This window comes from Apis florea, unplaced genomic scaffold, assembly GCF_048593485.1.
Source record: "Apis florea isolate Af1SG1 unplaced genomic scaffold, ASM4859348v1 contig_3696_pilon, whole genome shotgun sequence".
Taxonomy (NCBI): Eukaryota; Metazoa; Arthropoda; class Insecta; order Hymenoptera; family Apidae; genus Apis; species Apis florea.
The window spans coordinates 2518568-2542500 of NW_028256809.1; the positions used below are offsets into that span (position 1 = coordinate 2518568).

The 23933-nt window shown below is 35.9% G+C and overlaps 1 protein-coding gene across 2 annotated transcripts in view; it reads left to right on the plus strand.

Moving 5' to 3' along the window:
* nAChRa7 (nicotinic acetylcholine receptor alpha7 subunit) overlaps positions 1 to 23933 on the plus strand; it is a 197253-nt gene that overhangs the window by 171825 nt on the left and 1495 nt on the right. For both annotated transcript variants that reach the window (XM_086914715.1, XM_086914717.1), the window contains 7 exons: positions 11868 to 12048; positions 14215 to 14290; positions 17127 to 17321; positions 18923 to 19009; positions 20134 to 20243; positions 21545 to 21653; positions 22387 to 22784. In XM_086914715.1, the coding sequence (XP_086770841.1) occupies positions 11868 to 12048; positions 14215 to 14290; positions 17127 to 17321; positions 18923 to 19009; positions 20134 to 20243; positions 21545 to 21653; positions 22387 to 22784 (1156 nt within the window). The remainder of the gene's footprint in view (positions 1 to 11867; positions 12049 to 14214; positions 14291 to 17126; positions 17322 to 18922; positions 19010 to 20133; positions 20244 to 21544; positions 21654 to 22386; positions 22785 to 23933) is intronic.

Sequence of the window (23933 nt, forward strand, 5' to 3'; positions counted from 1 at the left end):
ATAATCTAAAATTATTATCGTAAATATTAAAGTTCACATAATTAATACCTTGAATGGTGCCTATACATCTCACAGAAAGAACTTGCAAATTCGAGAACGATCTTCGTGATGAATGATCGCGGCAACGATTCGACGGAAGAACGTTGCGTTGGTCAAAAATTTCGTTTCGTCCATCAATTATTCGTTAATTGGTCAGCCCGCATAGCGAGCGTTAAACGACTTTTGTTCCACTTTCCATCGTCAGCAAACCAATGTTTCGCGACGTTGTGTCTTTTGTGCTCAGCGCGCGGCGCGAAATTCGCTAATTAGGCCACGAGCAACTTTGGTAAACACGAGTGGAGAGAAAAAAAGAATTAATGAGCGACAGGATTTATTGACCTCGGGGGCTTCGTTACGTAGGCTATCATTTTTTCGAAACGATCTCGCTCGCGTGGATGGATTTTCAAATTCCACGTTTCCACTCCACTTGTCGTCTTATCTTTCGATTTCTCGAATTCTGTGCAAGCGATTTTTTTCTTATATATCGATGGAATATATTTATCGAGAGATCAAGAGATTAGAAAGTGGTGGTGGATGGAAAAGTTTTTAATCTTTGGACAAACGCGTTAAAAACTTGAACTCGTTGAAGGGGATTAAAAGCTTGGTGACCAGATAATTACGAAGTTATCTCAAAGAGAAACTTTTCAACTCGTTTTCGGGTGGATGTTATATAATAAATACCGTGCTCGACAATCGTGGTTTAATTTATTAAGCCGTTATATGGATAAAGGGGAGTGACAATAATCGAGATAAACTTGATTAAATAAATTAAGTAAGTTAAGGTTGAAAGATTGAGAAAGGATGTCGAAAAATAATTCATTTGTAAGATTTTCGAATAATTAATTTCATCCTCGATTAAACGATTAGAATTTTCTCTTTCTCCTTTTTTTTTTTTTTTCTTAAATTTAAATTAAATAAATTCCCCGCGGAATTTAAAAGTCGCGTTATTTCCAACGACGTATTTCTGCATGCAGAACGCATAGGGTGCAAAAACGCAATCATAGCATTTTCCGGATGAGAATGGTCCCTGATGAGACTATTACCGGCCATTTTCCGGCCGGAACAAATGATCCTAAACGCATTAAGCTTGTTCCCGGTAGGACAATTCAATCGCTGTTAATCGAATTTTTCCTCGATCTCTATGAATCACTAGTCCGCATGTTAACCAGACAATCAATTATACCAATATTTCTATTACATTTCATTTGCGGTATTAACACAATTAAAAAAATTATGAATAAATTATGAATCAAAATTTCCTAAAATACACATATTCATTTATGCAAAAATGTTATGAAGATATATTAAAGATTCATCGTGATCACGTATTCTGCGTAATTAAAATTCTTATATCTTCCTTACAAAATACATTTTGTTTCTTTTTCCAATGGTATAATTTTTTTAAAACAAATCGCCTAATCCGGATCCAATGACACGCGCCGTGCGCTTCCACGTACGTTCGAGCAAGCCATCACGATCCATCTATCGGTTGCCTCTCGCCAGGTCTGTAGGGGAAGTAACCGTGAACAAGTTATCCATTTAGGTGGGGATTTCGTGCCGCACGACCGACTTCCGGGGAGGGGGGACTCGATATTGGGCCGAGCGTCAGGAACACCGGCCGTTGGATGACAACCGTGGATGCACACGTGAAGGAGACGCGTCCGATTAACGCGGCATAAATATCGTTTGAACCGAATAACTCGGGGAAAAGAGAAAAGGGGGAGGGGAGTGAGTTGTGTGTGCGGCCGTGAGTTGATGCGATGACAAAATGAGTTTACGTCCGTCAGACGAGGAACAGAGAGGAGGAGAGGTGAGAGCGAGAGATCGGGCGAGAGGAAGGGCGTGGGGGGAGGGAGGGGGGAAGGAAAAGTAGTAGCGGAGGTTCGACCGCATAGGGAAGTTGGAACGGAGCCAAAGGCAATATGCATTAGCCATCGCGTATTTTGAAATTCAAGCCAAAGCAGATTAAATCCTATCCTATCCCCTGGACCCCCTCTTTTGCCTCGTATGTATATATATATATATATTCTCGTTTCCTTCCTTGGAAAACCGTCATGTCCTACTGTCCTGTTTGCGGCCACGTAATGAACCGCCCGATGCCTCAACTTTTACAGCGTTTCGATTGCCGTGCTAATCGATATGCGGTCACCCAAATCTCCCGGCCGAAAGGGGGGCCGAAATTTCGTCCTGTTAATCGCCGCCACACGTGCATCTGGGCCGTGTATCCCTCCGTGTCGTGCGGTCGACGAAAAGTTTAATCCCGGCCGGCCAACGTTGATATTTTCCGTCGTTGTTGTGTTTTTTTTTTTTTTTTTTTTTTTTTTAAATTTCGCGCTCCCTCCTCTTATTTTTTTCTTGCTGCTTTCCGAAAGCTTAAGCTTCGCAATTATTCTTTGCGTGTATCGTATTTGGAGGTTAAGCTTAATTTATTTTGTCAGATTGGAGAATTTAGTTTATACTAAGTGATATCGAACGATTTGGACGATCATGGTTGATTTAACCGGTTTAATTAATTCCAATTACTTCAAGAATTTCTTTTTGTTTACAATTTTAAAGGGCTAATGTGAGTAATTCTTCGTTTAAGAATTATTTTTATTAGCTCTAATCGAAACACCATCGTTTCCATCATTCTATCATAAAAGAAACAATTAACGAATAAATTTCAATCTTCACATAGAGTCTACAGACTCGATGCCTCGCAAAACGAATTATTCTTCTTCTCTTCGAATAAAAATTACAACGTACAATAATATATATTGTTAAACCTCCAAAACCTTTAAAACACGTTCATAATCAGAACCGAATCCGCCCAATGCCAGAACCTTGGATACCGCCATAAATTTGATTACACGTATTTCGCCGAGGCCTCGTATATACATATATATATATATATACCTCCTCGAGATCGGGGAGATTCCCGCAGGCCTTCCATAAATTTCCCCTCGTCAAACGTCTGACAAACGTGTGCCGAACTGTAAATAGTGTTTCGCCATCGGCGTGGAGGGGGGGAAGAAGGGATCCAGAAGCACTTCAATTACCGTTTTCAAAGTGGTGGAATGCGGCCAACCGGATCCAAAGGAGGAGGAAAGAGGGCGGCCAGGTCTCTCGACCACGGCTTATTGAGGCCTAAATCAGTTTGGCTAGGCATGGCCGCATGACTTTCCAGTAATTAGGTATTGAGAGATCGTTTCCAGGACGTTTCCAGGCGATATATATATATATATACGTATATATATCGGGTTAGGATTCGTGCAATTCCGAATTCTAGCGGCCTCTGTCCATCGCTCTCCCCGACGAAGATTAAGTGGTTTTCAGACTCGTGAACGCGAACAGTGGCGCAGAGATATCGCGCATACGATCGAGCAGGTGGAATTCGTCAGGGTGACGGATATATATACGGTGGTTTCGAGGTGGATGCTTGTCTAAGAAAATTCTCGCTTCGATTTGGAATAATAGGGTGATTCGAATATATATTTTTGCAATTTGTAAATAGTTATAATTGTGTAGGTAAGGAAATCGCAGAATTTCTTTCTTTCTTGGTATCTTAAAGATTGTATTAATTTGTTTAATGACAATGTAGAAAAATAAATAGCATTGGGTTAGTATCGACTGTCTCGTGAAAAATCCACTGTATATTACTTCTTGTAGAAATTTCAATAAAAAGTAAGGAAATTTCGAGTCTGTTCAGATTTTGAAAATATTTTTTCTCGAAGTACTTATGAACGTATCTACTTGTAACTTTCGACACGGTTCCTTGTAAAACGAGTACAAGATTTGTTCCGAGTGAACGCGAACGTTTAATTGATCCTTCCTTTAACGAACATTCGGGGAATGGGTACTAATTTATGCAGTCACGATTGCATCCAAATTGCTTTCGAATCCTGAAAATCTGAATATTTCTCACGGGATTCGATTCGAGTAATTGATTTAAAAATGAAAAAAAAAAAAAGAAAAAAATACTATATTTCGAAACGAACTTTAATCGTTTTATAAATTTCCGGATTTTTTTTTTTGAACACTATTATTTATCTAATTATTTTCAATAAAATTGTGTGATCATTAATTGTAATTTTTTTGATAGATGTCTTTAAAACAGTGAAATCTCTGTTATCATTAAAGTTTTATGTTTTCCATACAATTTCGTTCGAATATTTGAATATGTTTTACAAGTAGATGAAACATTTTATACAAAGTTCTATATTTTTTTATATCTATTAAATATGGACAAGTAAAAACTTGTAATAAAACTTATCTATTCAAAATCAAGTTTTATTTAAACGAAAGGCATTATTTAAATGAACTTTTAACAACAAAGAAAAAAGTATTGCCAAATAAATGACTACTGTATACTCTCCTAACTTTGTTTACTTTTCTTAGCGTATCGATTCATGTTTGCTCTCACAGTATACACGCACTCGAGATAATCCAACAACATCCGATTGAAAATTCATATGTATTCAATCTCCATAGTACTTTTGTAAAGTACTTTCAGAACTGATATCTTTAGTGTCGACACTTTCTATTTAGTTTTATTAAGATCGAGCATCGAAACACTTTTAATTAAAACTATTACGTATATCGATGAAAAGATAATAATAGAAGACAATAACGAGTGGAAAAAATAGATGGAAAACGAGGAAACAATAGTTTAGAAATATTTAAACAGATACTGTTTTCAATATAAATAGATAATGGTTGCTCGGATCGTGAAAAATGCGATCGGCTCGTATTGCTATAATTTCGCACGATGTTTCGTCATAAAAGCCAGATAGATAAACGAGCGATGGTGTACTAAATATTTGAGAGTGATATCGAATACGGTGTCTCGATTTGTCCAACCTTTCAGAAATATTCTTTTCATAAGATTCTGCATACTTTATCGTCAACTATCAGTTTTCGGATAATATTTCCGTCCTGAGCTCTCTCCACTCTTCCCGGCTTATTTATTTCAGCCGAGAAAGTTGCAACAGCTTGTTCCTCAACTTTATACTCTTCAAACTGTAATGCATCACTTTTAGAACGATTCTTGATTCTGGCAACTTGTAAAGTACAAGGAAGCATATTGGCAAATTATCGATTGGAATTTCCCTTTCTACCATTTACCTCTTATTTTCGACAGAATCTTTTTTTTTTTCTCAAGTATCGTGAGAAGATAGAATAAAAATGGAGATAAGAAATATTATCAAATTTATTATCGTCAAAACGACCTCTATCTTTTATCCAATCTTTTGCAGGATCACGTTAACGTGACTGCAACAAATTAATCTAACGTAACCTTACTTAATATGACTTAACCTAGTGGTTTGAACCACAGTGGTTCAAGAGTGCCAAATTTTAAACATGCATAACTTTCGGACCAATGGATTTCTGGGACACAAAATCGATAGCCGTGGAATATCTATCGCGGAAAAAGTAATAAAAATAAATTTAGTCAAACCTCAAATTTCGAGTCGATTAAAAGATCCATGTATTTATCAGTTTTTATTTATCAAATATCTACAAATCGAAATGATTAAAAAATATATATAAACCGCGTTCAATTCTTCTTATATTACTTAAAAAAAAAAAAAAAAAAAGAATATTTAGATGGATATAAAATTTTTTTAATACGTTCAGCCTGGACAAGCATAAAAGATAAGAGAAATAAAAGTTCGCCTCCGACGAAACGTCGAGAAGGGTTGAACAACGAGGGGAGAACAGTTTGATCTTTTTTCGAAGCGATTTTTCACGGGCGGGGAAAAATCTCGGTTGATACGAGAACATTTTCGAGAACTATCTTGCAGCTTTGCCAAATGTCGTGCAATAATGGAGTTATATCTGCGCAGCCAGTTACTACGAAGAGTTTCGAGATCGGCAATGGTGTCTTGGCCCAAACAGTTTTATTTAATTCACAGTTACATTTCACAACGGCGATATTCCGAAACGAGAGAAAATCCGACGTAGTGATTTTTAAACGTCACGCTATCGTAAGAGGCGATCGTTTTAACACATGGCATTCTATTTCTCGAACTTGCCCACGGGAAGCTTAAGCACCTTACGCTCAATTTGCATTTCACTTCACCAGCTGGCGCGAAAACACTCTTTTCCTTATCTCGTCCGCTTGACGCCGTGTATCTCTTAAAAGTGATATTTAAAAATTATCCTTTTCAAAGAAGTTTCTTTTAAAGAAGAGAGACAAATTTCATTTGCGTAAATGTCACACGTATAATAAAATTAGATGATTCCTTCTCGAAATTCTCTGATCAATTGGAATCTGAAATAAACCATTCTTACGAAACGTGATGGATTCTATTGAAATGACATAGATCTTCATTAACGAGAATTCAACACCAGTCTTGACATTAATTGCAAGAATAATTCGATTCGAATTTCAATATACGTAGTAATTACAAAGAGCAAATCGAAGATTTATCTATCCTCGTGTCTGATTCGTTTTCTAATATTCATAAAATATGCGACTTTTTTTAAGAGAAAAATAAAAATATCGTCTTCGTTCTTTGTCCCCTTCTCTTCACAACACAACACGATTAATATTTCGTAACAACGTGAAAAAGCTTCACTTTCCTCTTTATCCGTTTTTCCGCATCATCGCCCCTTTAATATCATTCCCAGTAATTTAATTCGCGAAAGAAATCCCCAACCGCCTCTGTCTCTCTCCTTTATTCCCCTCTCGATGAAAGTTCGTTCTCACCAAATGAACGGAATCAAATTCGATTCGTGTAAACTGCACTCGTTCCCTCTCTTAGAGTTTGGAAAGACGTTCACGGTCGTGGAAAAAAATATCGAGAGAAATTGAAAGATCCAATTTTTCTAATTTGGAAAAATTTTCACCTCCCCCTTGATCAAGGGTTAATCTTACTTCTCTCTCTCTCTTTTTTACTTTTTTTTCGAAAAACTCGCGGATGGAAATAGCGCGACACAAAGAAACCCAATTGCAACCCCTTTTCCCCCTCCATTCCAGGGGCTATATATCCCGATCACGTATCCCCCTCTTGCCTTTCGATTTTCCGGCTTCCTGTGTGCACCCACGAATACACGAAGCAGTTCGAGTGCCGGTCGGAAAGGGTTTGAAGGTCGATGAACCGAAACTATTTACCTGGACGGACTTGGCTCGTACAAATAACGGGTCTGGGATCCAGTCGTGCATCCACCGCGTGTATATTCATCGAGCGATGGCTGTCGATCGTCGAAAGGCACGAACTTTATGAAATGAAATTTTTTTCTCTTTCCACTCTCTCTCTCTTCTTGTTTGGGGGAGAGAGAGAGAGAGAGAGAGAGAGAGAGCATCGAGTCGAGGCTTGTCGGTGGTGAATTGTTAATGCGCCCCTTAATGTACGCCAAATATGATTGGCGGCGTTTAAAAATGAAAACGAAGACGTGATCGATCGACGTCGGTGACCTAATAATCGAAAACGGACTTGACTGAGGCGGGGGTTTCACGGGCAACATCCCGGATTGTTTCCCGCCAACCGGCCGGAAAACTCGAGCAATCAGAGGAATTGAAATGTTTATTTCTTTTTCCCCGTCGAAATCACGTGTTCATTTAACAGCGTTGAATGAAAATTATCAACAATTATTAGCAATTGTTTAATTAACTAACTTCCAACTTTCGTTGGAGAGAAGTATTATTTCTTAAGTTTTATTCTCAACATATTCAACGATTAAAATTAATTTTTGACCGCTAATCACATCCACCACCAGAAATCCAATCGTCGTATTCATCGCACTTTCCGAATCAGGCTCCGGGCTCCCCATTAAAATTACAAATCGCCCCTCCCTCCTTACACCTGTTTCGAGCGTGTCACCAACGCTTTAGGCCTCCGTTTAAACGTTGAATCGATACTAATCCCTCGCCCATCCATCCACAACGTGCATTATCGTCGTGCGAGGCGAGGAACGGTCGCCAAAGATGGGAATTTAATTTTCGTCAAAGGGCGGCCGCTTGTGGCTCGCTGGGGGAGGAGGGTAGTGTGAAAGGGTAGGGCCGTGGGTGTGGCAAAGGGTGAGGCACGAGGGTGGATTCAAAAAGAATGAAATAACGGATTGGGTTGCGGCCAACTGGCCAGCTTCCAACCAATCCTTAGCCGGGCTGTGGATGCGGGAGTGTATTACGTATATACTCCCCCTCGCCTTATATCCGTGGAATCGTACCGATGCATCCCCCCATTCAAAATCATATTTCCCTGTGCGCGCACACAAAGAGAGGGAAGGAGATAGGGGGTAGAAACAATGATCGAGAAGAGAACTCTGTCGGTGGCTCCTAGGTGGAGCAGTTTCGCCGTGTGTTCATCAACGGTACTCGAGCGGGTCATCTCGCCACCACCACCCCTTCCTTGGCGAATTTTCCGTGCGAATTCCTCGCAATTACGCGGATAAATAGAGACGAGAGAATGCTGGTGTGATTTTTTTTTTGGAAGGGGGGAGGAAAGGAGGAAGGAATCCTCTTTTGGGGAGAGTTGGATCGATCGAATGCAAGATTTTATTTCGAACGGAACTCTTGACGGTTAGGCGGGGGTTGTTTGTTTGTGCATATTCGTGAATGTATTCGTAAGTTGTGTCGACTTTCGATTCTGAAAGATTTGATTCACGATGAGACACTTTGTGATCTGTTTGTTGCGAAACGTTAAGGCGCACGAAAGGAAAGTTCGATTTGAAAATATATAACGGTTTCCTTCGGAGGGAATATTATGAATTAACGTAATTAATTGAAACGAATTTATCGGAGGAGGACAATTTATGGGGAATCCGTTCGTTTGTGAAGATTTAAATTCCCTTTGGAGAAGAATTAATTAGCCGACAGAGATAGTTTCGCGCAGCACAAAGACGCGACTTTTCCAAATCAATTCGGACGAAATTCGCGAGATCGGATGAGTTGGGATGCAGAAAGATAGCGAGTCGAGCAATCTATCTTTCCTCTGACTTTCCAATAATTCCCGATTTGTTGCCTCCACTGTGGTTAAATGAAGCAGGCTGAAAGGGCGAAGGAGATCAAACCTGTAAGTTAGATGGTTCTCGGTTCAATGCTCACCGTTCCCTCTAATGATTGCTTTGGTTTGAAGTTTTGAATTACCCTCGACTGAAGTGGGGGGGAAGAGAATTTGCCAATATTCGACACACACACACGATTCCCCCTGTTAATCCGAATGTTACAAAACTGCATACCTCTGGCTTTGCCCCGTTTACTTTCATCCAATTCGTCAGTTATACGCTTTCAGACGTAGATATTCTTCCGTTTAAAATACGATGCGTTGTTAATTCAATTAAATTTTGGTAATGTATTTTTTGTAATTTTACCCTCCAAACGAGGGATCTCTTTTCTTATTGTGGAAAAAATTGTTTCTAAGTCAATTGTCTGTTATGTCTGAATAAATATAGATGTATCGCTTGGTAAGAACAAAATAAATTAACAAAGAGAAACATAGAAAATATAGCAGAAGAAAGTATGTTTTTGTGTTTATCTAATTGATTAAATCAATGATGGAACAAATGAGAAGCTTAGTGATACGTAACGTTTTTTCGATCCTCCGATCATTTTCGTGTATTATATGTAATGAGAAACAATTAGTTTAATTTTATATTGATATTAGTTTATGAGTCAAGTAGTATAGATCAACAATATGCCTATATTCGTTATAAAAAAACGGTTATAAAAATTTCACAAATTTTCATTCACAAAAATCTCAAAATTCGTATGTTTAAAATTTTACTTGAAAGATGGAAATCAGGTATAAATTTTGAATGTATTTCGTTGCACTGAAACATTTCATACTTTGATTTCAGTATTATAAATTTATGAAATTTTTTGTTTGAAAACTTATCATTTTGAAAATTAATCTTAGAGTATGATAGACTTTATCATATAAATGTGACATTAGTAAGAAAATATAAGAAAAAAGTTATGACGAGAGGAAGCTTCGATGTAGACACTTGAAGGAGTTTTTCGCCGATAGATCAACGTCACAGCTTACTTGATGGTTCTATCCGTGTTACACGTCATTGAAAGTGGAAACATGGAGCAACTTGTGTATGGAAAAATGATCACGATCACGATGAATAGAATGGCATTATAATTTTATTACATATAACAATAAGTTTGAAACATAGTTTTGCTTATAGAAATGATATTACAAAGGAGTTGGTTGAAATTTTCTCTAATTAACTTGTCAACTCGGAGTTGTGGATCTACAAAGTGACCGACAATGATTTGATACCTGACAGTGACACGAATAATCCATAGAAAATCATAAACAATAATTAATCATATCAATTACTCGAGTATCAATTTAAATTTTATTTAACGTTTAATAATTATTTTAATAAAGGAAAGGGAAGAAGGAGGATTTGCTCGTTTCGAAGAGAAATTTCTTAATTTATATAACTAAAAGTAATTAATTGATTAAGTATAATAAAATTTATCCATTAATCGAACAATTTTCGATCATCCACCATAATTTATTTCCAGTATAATCTGTCATAATTTTATTATTCGTTAAAAAAAAAGAATCCACTTTTTCCTTTCAAAAGTTAGCCAATATCTGACTAATCCGTCGAAATTATAATATTTCCTCTTCGACATTCCTCTTAACTTTTAAATTATTGCTTCTACGTGATTCCTTCGTCCTCGTTAATATTCAAGATTGATCAATTCTAAACGAAGAATAAAATTTCTCTGACATCCTCTCTTTACACAGGGGGGGAGGGGGAGGGATTTTTAATTACACCCTCTCTCTCTCTCTCTCTCTCGCTCGCGTGCAAAAAGAACCTCGATGATTGCAAAACGTTTCTAAATGGATAATAAATTTATTACTTTCGATAACTACGATTCACGTGGCGCATGCCACGGGAGGAATAAATCATTGCGGCTGTCTGGCAATTAGAATTTATCGTTTCGAGGCAGACGTTTCTTTATTGTTAAATTTCTCTTCCGCAAATGGAAAGATAAGTAGGCAAAGAGATTTATCAATTTATAACGTATAGCGTGATGGACAGCGATGATAAAAAGGTAATAATATCGAACATTTTATTCCATCGATTGTAAAATTCTTCGGGGGAGAATCGATTTGTTTTTGATGAACGAGGCCCAGCTGTGAATTAACAAAAATAATTTTCATGACGTTTCTATTCAAATTATATTATATTAATTTTACACGAAACGTTTGGATTAATTATTCTTGAATAAAATTTTTACGACGATGAATTCCTTTCTAAATAATATATTTCAAATATTTGTTACGAAGAAAATTGTTCGTTTTCGATTGAATTCGATTCAATCTTGGCGATCAAATATCGCTTTAACACGTTGTTTAAGAGGAAACGTCGAATTAAGCGCCACATCGATCGATCGCGCGAGGGAAGAAAATTGGCAACTGCGATGTGGCGTAATTCGATATTTTAATTTTCGGAAACACCTGGCCCGAGAACAAAGGATCGTTAGAGACAAAAGAGTCAAAATAGGCCCTTCCTCCTATATCTTCTTGCATTCAACAACTGGTGAAAAGATGCCGCATAAACATCTCTCTGCAAACTCACGCGACAAATTTTAACACCGGATATAGTCGCTACTTTATTCGATAATTGGAACAGCCTTTGGAAAATTACCATTTATCCGTAAAGAGAGCGTACAACAAAAGAAAAAAAAATCGTCTTGAACAAACTTTTCGAGAGAATTTAAAAAAGTCTTGAAAACATCTTCAAAAAAAAGAAACGGAATGAATTAAATTCGTAAAACTTGAGAATCGATATGGGTGGAGGAACGGCGGTCTATTTGTCGTTCGTTGTCGAGAAACCAATCAAACCCTCGTTTAACGTGAAATAATGGTTGGTTACAGCGCGGACGAAGGGTTCGACGGCACTTATCCGACGAACGTCGTTGTGAAGAACAATGGGACCTGCTTATACGTGCCGCCCGGCATATTCAAGAGCACTTGCAAGATAGACATTACCTGGTTCCCCTTTGACGATCAACGCTGCGAGATGAAATTCGGCTCCTGGACGTACGACGGCTTTCAGGTAGGGGCGGCAACACTGGTAAATGGGTCGGCACAGATCCGTTTCTTCTGCCATTCCGTTTGCCATGCGTTTAAAAATTCCCTCGGCTACGGTCGAGATGCCACGCTTTTCCAAGTATCTCGCTTTAACTCGGATGGTTTTCACTTTGAAACGTTGAAAGAGCAGTCGATTTAATGGAAATTAAATATATATATCTATATATATATATATATATGTATCGTGTGAGTCTTTAATGCCGAGTTTTTAAAACTGGTTATTTAATTCATGACTGATGATTTAGTCGTGTCTTTGGTAGGAAAGGATGTTAAGGATGTTGTTAAGGAAGGAGAAATTCGATGAATCTATTTGCTCTTTGAATGGTTCGAGAGGAGAGATGCATCTCGAAAATTGTGAATAATATTTTGTTACATAGAAATTGTACCACACCATTGGTGATTTATTTGAATTTCCCGCCTTACGGTTTTTCGTTGATATTTTATTAGTTTCATTTGTACGAAAGTTTTTTGAATTATTCGAGTTGTTATTTATATTTTTCAAGTATTGAGAAGTGTAATTCTTACGATCAACGCATTTTATATCGGTCATTTCGAGAAAATTTGAGAATATTCTTTAACCATCTTTTCAAAAGGTTTGTTAAACCTTTCGATTACACTCTGTTTGCCGGAGAATATTGGCTATCCCAGCCAAGATTCGGCTTATTTATCCAAGTATTTTTCGATAACTTTTAATAAAAAAACATAACTATTTTCCAATATAAATTATTCCAAATTATCATTATTTCTTTGTTGTTTCTAATTCTTTTTTAAAAAGAGTCACTCTTCCGGTTTCAAATCAACGCGTGCGCGATCGTAGGTAAAAGGAAGAAGGGAGAAGATTTAAATAAAATTGTTTCGAACAGATTATCCCCTTTGTTTCAATTTATGAAGAGGAGCCGAGTCCCCGATTTAATTTACCCCGGTTACATAAACTTTCATCGACTTCTGGGCTACGAAATTTATGCGGCAATTATGCGTAATACGAAGTGAATGGGATTTAAAGAATCGAAATGTACCTTTTCAAGGGGAGCACTCTCCTCCGTTTAATCTCATAAACCGTTAATTTCGTTAAAGTGTCCGCGCAGCCTTTTTCGGTCGGAGTAATGTAAATGTGGGGTGGGGGAGGGAAGGGGGACGTTTCCGGAAAACATTATTTCGAGAGAAGTCGTTGAAAATTTCGTGATTCGTGGATTTCGCGTAACAATAAACGCGCAATGAGAATTCTCTGGTAAATGCAGTTTCTCGCCTCTTGCTGTTTCAGCCAAATTTTCTTCGACGTTTCAACATCACGTGACAACTTATGGAACGGACACCCACTTATTCTTCTCACTTATCGATTTTTAAATATTTTTCGATAACTTTTACATAATCGTTTACCTTTCAAATTATCATTACATTTCTTTGTTATTTTTGATTTTTTTAAAAATTATGTCAATGTTAATGCGATTCTTTTTTTTTTTTTTTTTTTGAAACAAATCAAACTAATTTATTCGATCTCTCGATGAGAGATTTGTTTCGTTAAAAATTATTATCGATAATACATCCGTGTTTAAAAATAAAATTTGAAACCGAAGGCGGAATGGAAGATTCGTCGTCTTCATTTGTCGCCCGCGCGATCATTCTGAATAATTAAAATTGAGGATGCGAATTACACGGAATTCGAGAATGCCTGAGGGTTCATTAAGGAGGACAATAAGCAGAACGAAGTAGCGAAGGGGGAGAGAACGTAGAACGCTCTCCTTCGATTTGGTGTGCAACGCATTCGAGGGGTCCCTATCGATCATTTCCCCTTTACTTTTTCCGACACGGGACGTCGATCGCAACTCGATATCGAGGCAACTTTATACAGCGTATCGCATTCGACAGGCAATTAATTTCGCCACGTCTTGCCTAATACATCTATATTTTATCTATCTTTAACGTAAAATAATGAAAATTCGTGCGAAAATATTTTCAAACATTGTATATTTAAATTAAGAACACTTTTATTATTAATATATTTCATCGCTACTTTAAGATTAAAATACAAATTTCTAATTCCAATTTTCTGAAAAAAAAAGAAACACGCTAACTGTTGCGCACTGCGGCGATAATAACTCTCCCCTAATCGGCGGTAATAAATTTTCAACAGTTGGATCTGCAACTGCAAGACGAGGCCGGAGGTGACATCAGCAGTTTCATCACCAACGGCGAGTGGGATCTGTTGGGTGAGTTTTTACAACCCCTTATCGGGTAGGTATTCGTCTCCACACACGGCTTGAAGGCGGCTTCCTCGAACGATTAGCAATTCTAAAATCCCCCTCCTCCCCTCTTGTGCACAGAGTTCTCCATTCACGCGCGATCAATCGTTTTCATTTCACGGCCGACACAGGCTTCTGCATCTTACTACCATTGGCTTTGTCTAATCCAGATTTTCATCGAGGAAGGGGAGGAGTTACAGGGTGATTCGTAACGTTTTCGAATTCACACTCGGGAAATTAATTCCCCGTGTTCTCTCTGGATTCCAAATTTATTTCGATCACAAATGCTCGAGCGAATCTTATTTTAATATAAGATTCGTCTGAATGGAACGTGTTCTTAATTGCTGAAAAAAGAAAACTTTCTCGAGCGAATGAGATCGATGATGTTCGGTTGAAAAATGTTTTTGGAAGCGCGAAATTGTTGGAGGTGTAACCACGCTCTTTCTGAATTGGCGCGTGTAAATTAATGTATTTTGTCGCCAGAGGGCGCTAGCCAGAGGGATAGCTTATTAGAAAAGTGGAGAGTTCTTTCTCGCAGAAATAAATGCAAGAAAAGTAGTTTAAGAACTTTTGTTTATTAGCAAAGTAGATAATTAGAAATATAAATTAGCTTATAATACTTAAATAAAATAAAGAAGTGATTATTTCTGATCTTATTTGTTAATCGTTTGTTAATTTCAATGATAATTCGTCGAATTCAATGATAAGATAAAGCTTTTCTTTTTTCAAGAAAATATTATTCAAATACATATCCGTCTAGATTTATTATCCAATATATATTTTAATTCTTCTTCATACTTTTAAGATGCGTGATTTTAAATTTTGGAAAATTACAAATTTTTAACCGCGAACGAAGAAGGGAATATTTGACCGGAATTTTTAATAGGATTTCGACAAATAATGACAGAATAAGGTTCCTTAATAATGCATCATTAGCGTAGTCGCATGCTGAATTATTTACTTCCATACTGCGCAATGTTTGCCTTGAACAGAATCTTCCTTCAATGGAAGCGAACACTGCATATTTCCCGATTGGAAAACTGGAAAATTGTCAACTGACTTTCAGAAACGTTTAATTTGCTTTCGTCGAAAGGAATGTAAATTTTACGAGTGTTTCACGATTAATTCTTTTTTTTTTTTTTTTTTATATCAATGAATAAATAATCCAAAATTCATTTCGATATTTTGATGACAGTGACTTGAAAATTAAAGTCGAATTAATCAAAAAATTATTACAAATTTCTGTGAAGAAGCGTATCTAATTGATCGAATTTTTCTAATTTAATTAAATTAATACAGAGAGTATTCCATTTCAAAATGTACAAGAAAAAAATATGTTCTGCTTTCATCATCCAAGCAACTTTTTAAATGTTTTTTGTCGCGTTAAATAAGAATAAAAATATTTTTAATAAGATTGCTTGATACTAAAAAAGTAATGTATTTGTAACGTTGATCATAAAATGATGTCATCATTGCAAAGTCACAATCGTCTGTTTAATTCTTCTTACAACTTCTTACAATTTCAATTTCTTGAAGAATATCAATTCTCCAGAGTGGCTCTGGAGAATCGCACACGGATTCTTTCGAATTCCAGGACAAATCTATCCACATTCGCGATATCCTGCCGAGGGATATCAATTTTCCAGAGCGTCCAGAGAGCACACGCGACATTCTAATACAACAAAATAAAAAAAATAAAGAAAGAAGTGAAACGTGCGTTCCCCGCGAATAATACATCTTCCAGGTAGATAACACCTAGTAGACAGCGGAAAATGCAAATTGTAGAATAAAAATGTCACGTTGTGCACGGCCACGTAGCTTGTGTATTTCCGGGATGCACGTATTCGCGTAATGCACGTACATGCATACGCGGCATGCATAGATAGCTTATGAAAGAAAGGCAGAAACGTATCATCTTAAGTGAGGCGAGCAGAGTGTGTGGCTATAATCGAAGGAACACTCGAAAATGAAGTCACCGCCTCGCTTCACTTCACTTCACAATAGCGCAAGCTGTTGGGTGAAACAGTCGAGTCATCGCTATTCGATCTACCCTTTTTTTCTTTCTCTTTATTATTATTTTTTTCCACGAGCTCTCTGTTTTCCACCAAATTTAAAATTGAGCCTGTGCTCGAACTTTGAACAGGTTTAAATTATTCGTGGCTCGAGTGCGAATGGTTTATCATCGTTTTTCACCCATGAATTATTTTACCTTCGAATTCGGAGAATCTGGATAATCCGTGTGAAAATCTGTGTGAATTATTTATCACGCGTTTAGATGAATTATTTTATAATTCGAGTTTCAGAGAATTTCGAATTCAGTGAAATTATAATTTTGTTCGTTTATTTCATTTATTTTTTCCCCTCGTGTTTATATGGAATAGAAGCGAAATCTTATATCGTGAATCGAATATATTCAGCATATATTTGAATGCATTATTCCTATACCCCTTTATTCAAAGAAGATCGAGTCGAAATTTACATCTACAATCAACGATATCTCGGAGCAATTATACGACGCCGCCTGCTTTATCCATCCACTCATCGTTAAAAACTGATAGAACAAAATTTAACTTCTTACGTACATTCGCCTCTTCCCTTTCTCTTAAACGCAAAAATTGAACGTCAAATTTAATTTTGGTGGATGCCAATACAGAAACTGAAAAATATTAATCCTCGAATCTCTTTTATTCGAGATCGTTTTGATTCTATTCTATTCGAGTTATCAGAGTCTGTCCAAGTTCGTTCGTTCTTCTTCACCGTAGTGATTTGCCTTTTAAATATCTCTTCGTCTTTTCGTTTACAGGGGTGCCCGGCAAAAGAAACGAAATTTATTACAATTGCTGCCCAGAACCGTATATAGATATAACGTTCGTGGTGATCATCAGAAGGCGGACTCTTTACTATTTCTTCAACCTGATCGTGCCATGTGTCCTGATTGCCAGCATGGCCGTTCTGGGATTCACCTTGCCACCCGATTCCGGCGAGAAACTATCTCTAGGTGAGTTGGGTAAACCATTGTTAAAGGTTCCATTTCCATTTGTTGAAACGATTATTGTTGCTGGTCAAACAATTTCTAATAAGAAAGAGTGGCGAGGATGTTTTTAGTCGATCCGTTTTTAAAAAATTTTAAAATAATAATTTGATACTATTGTCAAATTGACCCATAATAAGGAGCTTCGACATGAGCTTTATTATGTTATATTGAGCTTATTTATATTAATAAAAAAAAAAATATTGATCTACGTTCAATAAATATTATATATAATATTGGTAAAGAAAAAACTATTGCTGAAAAAAATATTAAATAAAATCCAGGTAATCATCGATTTTCTCTCCTCTATCCTCATTCTACTACTATAAAAAAAAAAAAATAATAATAATAATCCTAGTTCATAAAATAAATAAGATACTAATAAATTTAAAAATTATGAATAAAAAATTTAAAGAATAAAAAGTTAATCCAAAAATTCATAAAGTTAATAAAATTAATCCATAAGAATAAAAATAAATATAATTAAATTACCAATAATTATATTTAAATTTTTACTTTTAACAAAAAAGAAAAGAAAAAAAATAATACATACAAAATTAATATTATTATCATTAAAAATATGTAAATGAAAAAATATTATTTATCTACTTATGTTTTCTATAAATTAATTAAATCTATTATATTTAAGCTCTGATGATCAAATTTATAATTTATTCTAACAACTAAAGATAATTCTAATACACAAACAGAAAAAAAATAAATTAAAAATAATCAAGAATTCATTTGAAATTAAATTATTAACTATGAATTCTATTATAATTCTTATAATATAATATCAATGAAATAGATAGAGTAAAAAAGATAAAAATAATTTTGATAAACTTTTAAATTTAAAGCCAAATTGTAAACGTTTCTTAAATAAATCATTAATAAAAAATCGGGACGAAAAGTCGAAGAATGTTGATATCGATGCGTTCACAAAGCCATCGCATTATTTCATTATAAGTCCAAGCCGAGATTCCGATGATTACTCACTTCCAGCAAGTTGAAATCGCTTGCTAGCATAATTGCAATTCCTTGCAGGCTTGGGGAGCACGCTATAACAGCTCACGTGATTAGATTCAGTCCAAGTTCTCGTAACGTATTGAATTGTATGGGAGATTGCCGCCGCGTCGATGTCGATCATAGATATTCATGAAATACACCGGTTTATCGATCGACCCTTCGTGGTTTTACGCCCGAATACGTGAAATTTTCCTTTATAAATACGGCCGTAAACATCAAACTGTTTCAACAGTTAAACGAGAGAAATTAATAATACGAGAGATTGTATAATTTTTTTCAAAATTTAGTTTCATCTTTTAACGAACGTATCCGTTACACTTTAGTTTCCCATTTATTCAGCAATCTGTCCACTATATTTAAAATATCTTGTCGATACTGGAACGTTTAAATTTCGAATGTTTCAAGCCAAGTAAAAAAGTTACGAGAGATCAAAAGATCTTTTATAATATTTTTAATTAGAGCTCTCATGATCAGTCTCTCCTCCTTGTTGTTGATTAATCTCGTTGGTGATAATTAATTGGTCGAACGAACCTCTTTTGCAGGGGTAACCATCCTCTTGTCCCTCACTGTGTTCCTGAATATGGTGGCCGAGACAATGCCAGCGACTTCGGACGCCGTGCCTCTGCTGGGTAAGCCTGTCAATTTTCGTCCTTTCAACCGAGATAGGGTCAAGATTTTTCTTCGGTTCACTCGATGATTAATAACAAATAGAAAGAAGAAAGTATTTCAAATATTTGAGAGACGAGACGGATGTAAGATAAAAGTTTGGAAAAATGGAATTCTTTTGGGAGATGATTCAGCGGATTCGGTCTTTTCAGTTTCGTACGGTTTCTCAACGTGCGGTTTCTCGTTGAAAATTTGGATTGGAGCCCGCTGAGGAATGAAATATACGCGCACGATCTCCCTTTGTCCGTCATTCCCTCGAACATTTCAACGTTTCTTTGTCAGAAAATTGTATCTTCTCGTTCGTCTTTGTCCCTAAATAACTTATAACTCGGCGAAAATGGCTCTTAGAAGGTATATACTTTTTGAAAATTACCGTTTTTTAATGACCTGGTATCTCGATTGAATACTTTAACATCAGAGTATATTTCAACGAGAAAAACTTGTATACCTATAATAAGAATCATTTTTTACGTTTGAATTTTCTTTCATCGAGGATAATTCTGACTCAAACTTTTTCAATTCCAGTTACATATAATCCCAAACTTCGGAACGATAGCGCAACTTAAAGAAAAAGCAAAGTCGATCTCTCCATCCGATTTCATCTCCATTTACAAGTCGTTACCTTTCAATGTGGGAAAAAAAAATTCCACATTGTTGTCGAGGAGAATCGAGTCGAGGCTATATTCCTATGAAAATTCTTCCGTGTTTCGTGTACAACCCCCTCCTCGTAGAGATCTATACAGAGACGTCTTGGATCAGACGTACATCTGGCCGGCACATCGTAATGTGAGGCTTATTGTACGCAGTCCTTTATCCCCGACCGTCGTCTATTGCAGTCAGAGCTCGATTCGAGTGACAGTTGTAGTAGTAGTAGTAGTAGTAGTAGTATTAGTTGGTTGACAGTGGTAAGAGATCGGACGACAAACGTCCATTGACATCTTGATTGGGAAGGGCGAAATTGCTATTGATTGATATTTCGATTCAGAATTGATCCGAATCGATCTGTGTGTGGTCTCTGAATGATCGATGAACGAATCGTTTTCGAATCGGTCATAGTTTTTTTGAATCTCATCTCATGTTTCCACAGGAACGTACTTCAACTGTATTATGTTTATGGTGGCCAGCAGTGTTGTCAGCACCATTCTTATTTTAAATTACCATCACCGGAATGCTGACACTCACGAAATGTCTGAATGGGTAAGTTGAGTTATTAATTTACTTTGTTGGTGGAAATTTAAAAGAATTGACTCGAACGTAGATTCTGCATAAGAAAATGATGAGAAAATTTGCTTTGTTTTCCAGTTGTTTGTTTTTCGAGTAAAACAAAGATTTTTGAATTATTTAAGTTATCTTCAAAGCTGTGATATCGATTGATTGTGATCATATTGTAAAATTGTGACTCGAAAACAAGGTCAATTCTTTTTTTTTTTTTTATGTTAGAAAAAAAGATTCAAAAACGTGAATACAATGTTTAAAATAACATTGTTGTTTGAAATATTGTTTGTAACATGTGTTATTTAATTCACAATTATTCGGAATAACTTTTTATTTGAATAATTTGGAATTTAAAAAATGTATTATTTTAAAAAAGAATTGATTATTTGTATTTTCAAATACATTATTGGTTTTAAATTAAATTTGACTTTTAAACTTGCTCGAATGGGATTGTTAACAGTTGTTGCATTCTTCTGCCACTAAGAATTACAATATTTATTGTTAATAAATTTTAGATTAATCATTAACAATATACGATAAATTAAGAATAAATTAAAAGATTTTCTCGTTATAAATTCGAAGAGAGAAAGTATTAAATTTTAAACACATGAGAAAGATCAAAGGAACAAATGATATAAAATTACGTCAGCGGCAAAATATCAGCAAAAACAGCATTTGAAATAACATAAATTTTCCTCGACAAATGCGAATGTGTCAATTGACCATGCTCAAAAATATATTTCAAAGAATTTCTTTTTTTAACAAATTATTCAAATAAATTTATGAATTATTTATATCTAGAAAATATGCGTATATATATATATATATGAAATTATAATGAAAGTTTAATGAAATACATTTCATTTTATTTCTTATGACTAAAATTCGAGGATTTTCCTCGTTTTCTCTATCCTCACTGTGCGAAGTGGTTTCTTGGATGATCCCATCCCGTATATGTGACTTCAATTAGCGTGAGCTCATGTGCTTCCAAGTACACTTCAGGTTTACTTTGGTCGTTAACTGGATACTAAGCTTCCACCTCGTCCACCTATTTTATTGTCTACCATATCCTTTGGATTTTGAGAATCTCATAAACGCCATGCGCTATTAAATCCTTAATTTTTTTTTTTCTCTCTCTCTTCTATAACATCAGAAAATCAATTTGTTATTTTCTCTTATATTATATTTCATCTTCATCCAAATAAAAGTAATTAAAGTAATTATTTGGAAGCGAGCAACGTACAGCAATTTATTTATTATAGATCTTCGCTTCAAACTTTCAGGTGAAAGTGGTATTCCTTTATTGGCTGCCTTGTATACTTCGTATGTCACGACCAAGTGATAAGGAAGAGAGGGAGGCGCAAAAATCTCAAAAACCGTCTCCAGTCACCGGTAATTTAGTGACACGAAAAAGCATCGACACAAGTACTGACAACATTTACTACTTATTTATATTTGTATAAGTGTTTCAATGTGTTTTAATGCGTCACACGAACACCAAGTTCTCAGCCACTCTCACTGAAAAACGTGAATCACAGAATAATACTCCTGAAAACACGCCTGACTTGTTTCCAAGTCGTGTGCATGTGTGTACAAGCAATAAGAGATTAAGAAGAAAGTGAAATGTTGCCAGAAATCAATCATCCATTTCTTCTTAATTCACCATCCCTATCCATTCTTTTACAGATTGTATATTTATTGTATATACACAAGATATTCTCTCTTTTTATTTATTTCTTATTCTCATATTTATATACAAAATTAAGAAATCCTTTCCCTTGTTTATTTTACTTTAACTATTCTTATAACAGATAATGCTGTACATACACTATTATTGTATTCAAAATATTTCCTTATTGTAAATTGCTATATCCATACATCTCCCATTAATCATCAATTTCTTTATTATTAATTTTATCAAATTAGTCATATAATCTTCCTATTATATCTATAAAATCAAAAGAATTTTCAAAAATTAAGCTAATTAATATTTAAGATAATACAGTGTTCATCAATTTATTCTTCTTTTCAATCTTCTATCACATTTCCAAATTTATATAATAACATCAAAGTTGATTGGCCATCATTCTTGCCGGCCATTTATCATACCAATTCACGGGCGCAGGTGCTGGCAAGAGTCACGGTGATCTGGAGCTTCGTCAAAGGAGCAGCAAGTCCCTCCTAGCGAATGTCCTGGACCTCGAGGACAACGCTCTGGCGTCCCACAATAATCTGTTGAACAACGTGTACAGTACCCCTGGCCCCCACCATCACACGATGGGCCACGGGCACAGTCACATACACGCGACCCCCCATCATCATCACAGCCACGCTGCAACGCCGCATCATCAACACTCAACGCCACTGGCACACTCCTCTTATCCGGCAGCGATTCAGATTGGTCACACGCCGCATCATCATCCGCATCCGCCAGAGACGCCTGGCCCTCAGGTCGAAACGATACTTCAAAACGCGTGTTTCTGCGCCCGAAACGAGCTCATGATGATCCTCAAAGAGATTAAGGTACGTCGCAATCCAATCAATTTTGTCATCTGACGATTGTATATATTTTTTTTTTTTTTTTCAAAAAAATAGCGTATCTATTTCTATTTTGTGTCAGATAGAAGTACTATGGGTTTACTGTTTTTATTTTTTAACGTATGGAGATTAAAAAAGATGCTAAGATGATTCGATGGATAAACGAGAATTGATATCATATTTGTACAATCATATAATTTTAAGGGTAAATTACAAAAGAACAGTGGGAAGTGAATTTTTGTAATCTCTAACACATTTCAGGCGACTGAATCTTTTCAACAACACTAAAATTCTCACTTCTTATTTTTACTTGAAGATTATTTAGAATTTTTAACGAATTTTTATTCAAACTTTCAAGTGGAGCTTTATTCACGCTTAGAAACTAGCACGGCATAGCACGGTGAACTTTGAAAGGAATTAGGAACTCGTTAGGCCACTAATTCGTTCTCCTCTTTCATAAGGAAACGTATGCGCTCTTAAACACTTGAACGTTTACAGACTTGAGACTCGCTGCTTTATTTTCAATAGAAAGAAGTGTCGTCCATTTAATAATAACAAGGATGACAATTAGCGAGTTCTCTTGCGAAATATACACGGTCTCCGACTAATTACCAAGTGTACACTCGTTTTAATTTACTTGTAAGTGCGGAAACTTTCTTGTAAGTATTATGTGTAAGTATCATAATAGGAGGGACACGTATATCGTGGCGTGTCGACGAACATGAAACCATTTCTCTCTCTTGGACCAGTGTTTGTGCAGGATTGTTAAAGCCAGTCTATACCTCGGGTCGAGACTTACACGAGAAAGTCAAACATACAAGATCTATCGTTGCTTATAATTATGCAAAAGCATTTAGATGGAAACTTCTTATACGATGGTGACGCTATTCGATAGGGACAATTGTAGACAATTGGATTTGGTCATATTCGAACAAGTTTCGAGAATTCTCTTGTACATTTGCTTCTTCTATCTAAAAACGACTAAACAGCATTTCAATGGGAAATGTTCGTTGTTAATACTTGGTGGATACCAAGATGGAAGCATTCAAGTATTTCAATATTGAAGCTTTTAATTAAAATGTTAATATTTAATATTTTCTTTTTATTTTTTGGAATATTTTAAGCATTAGGCAA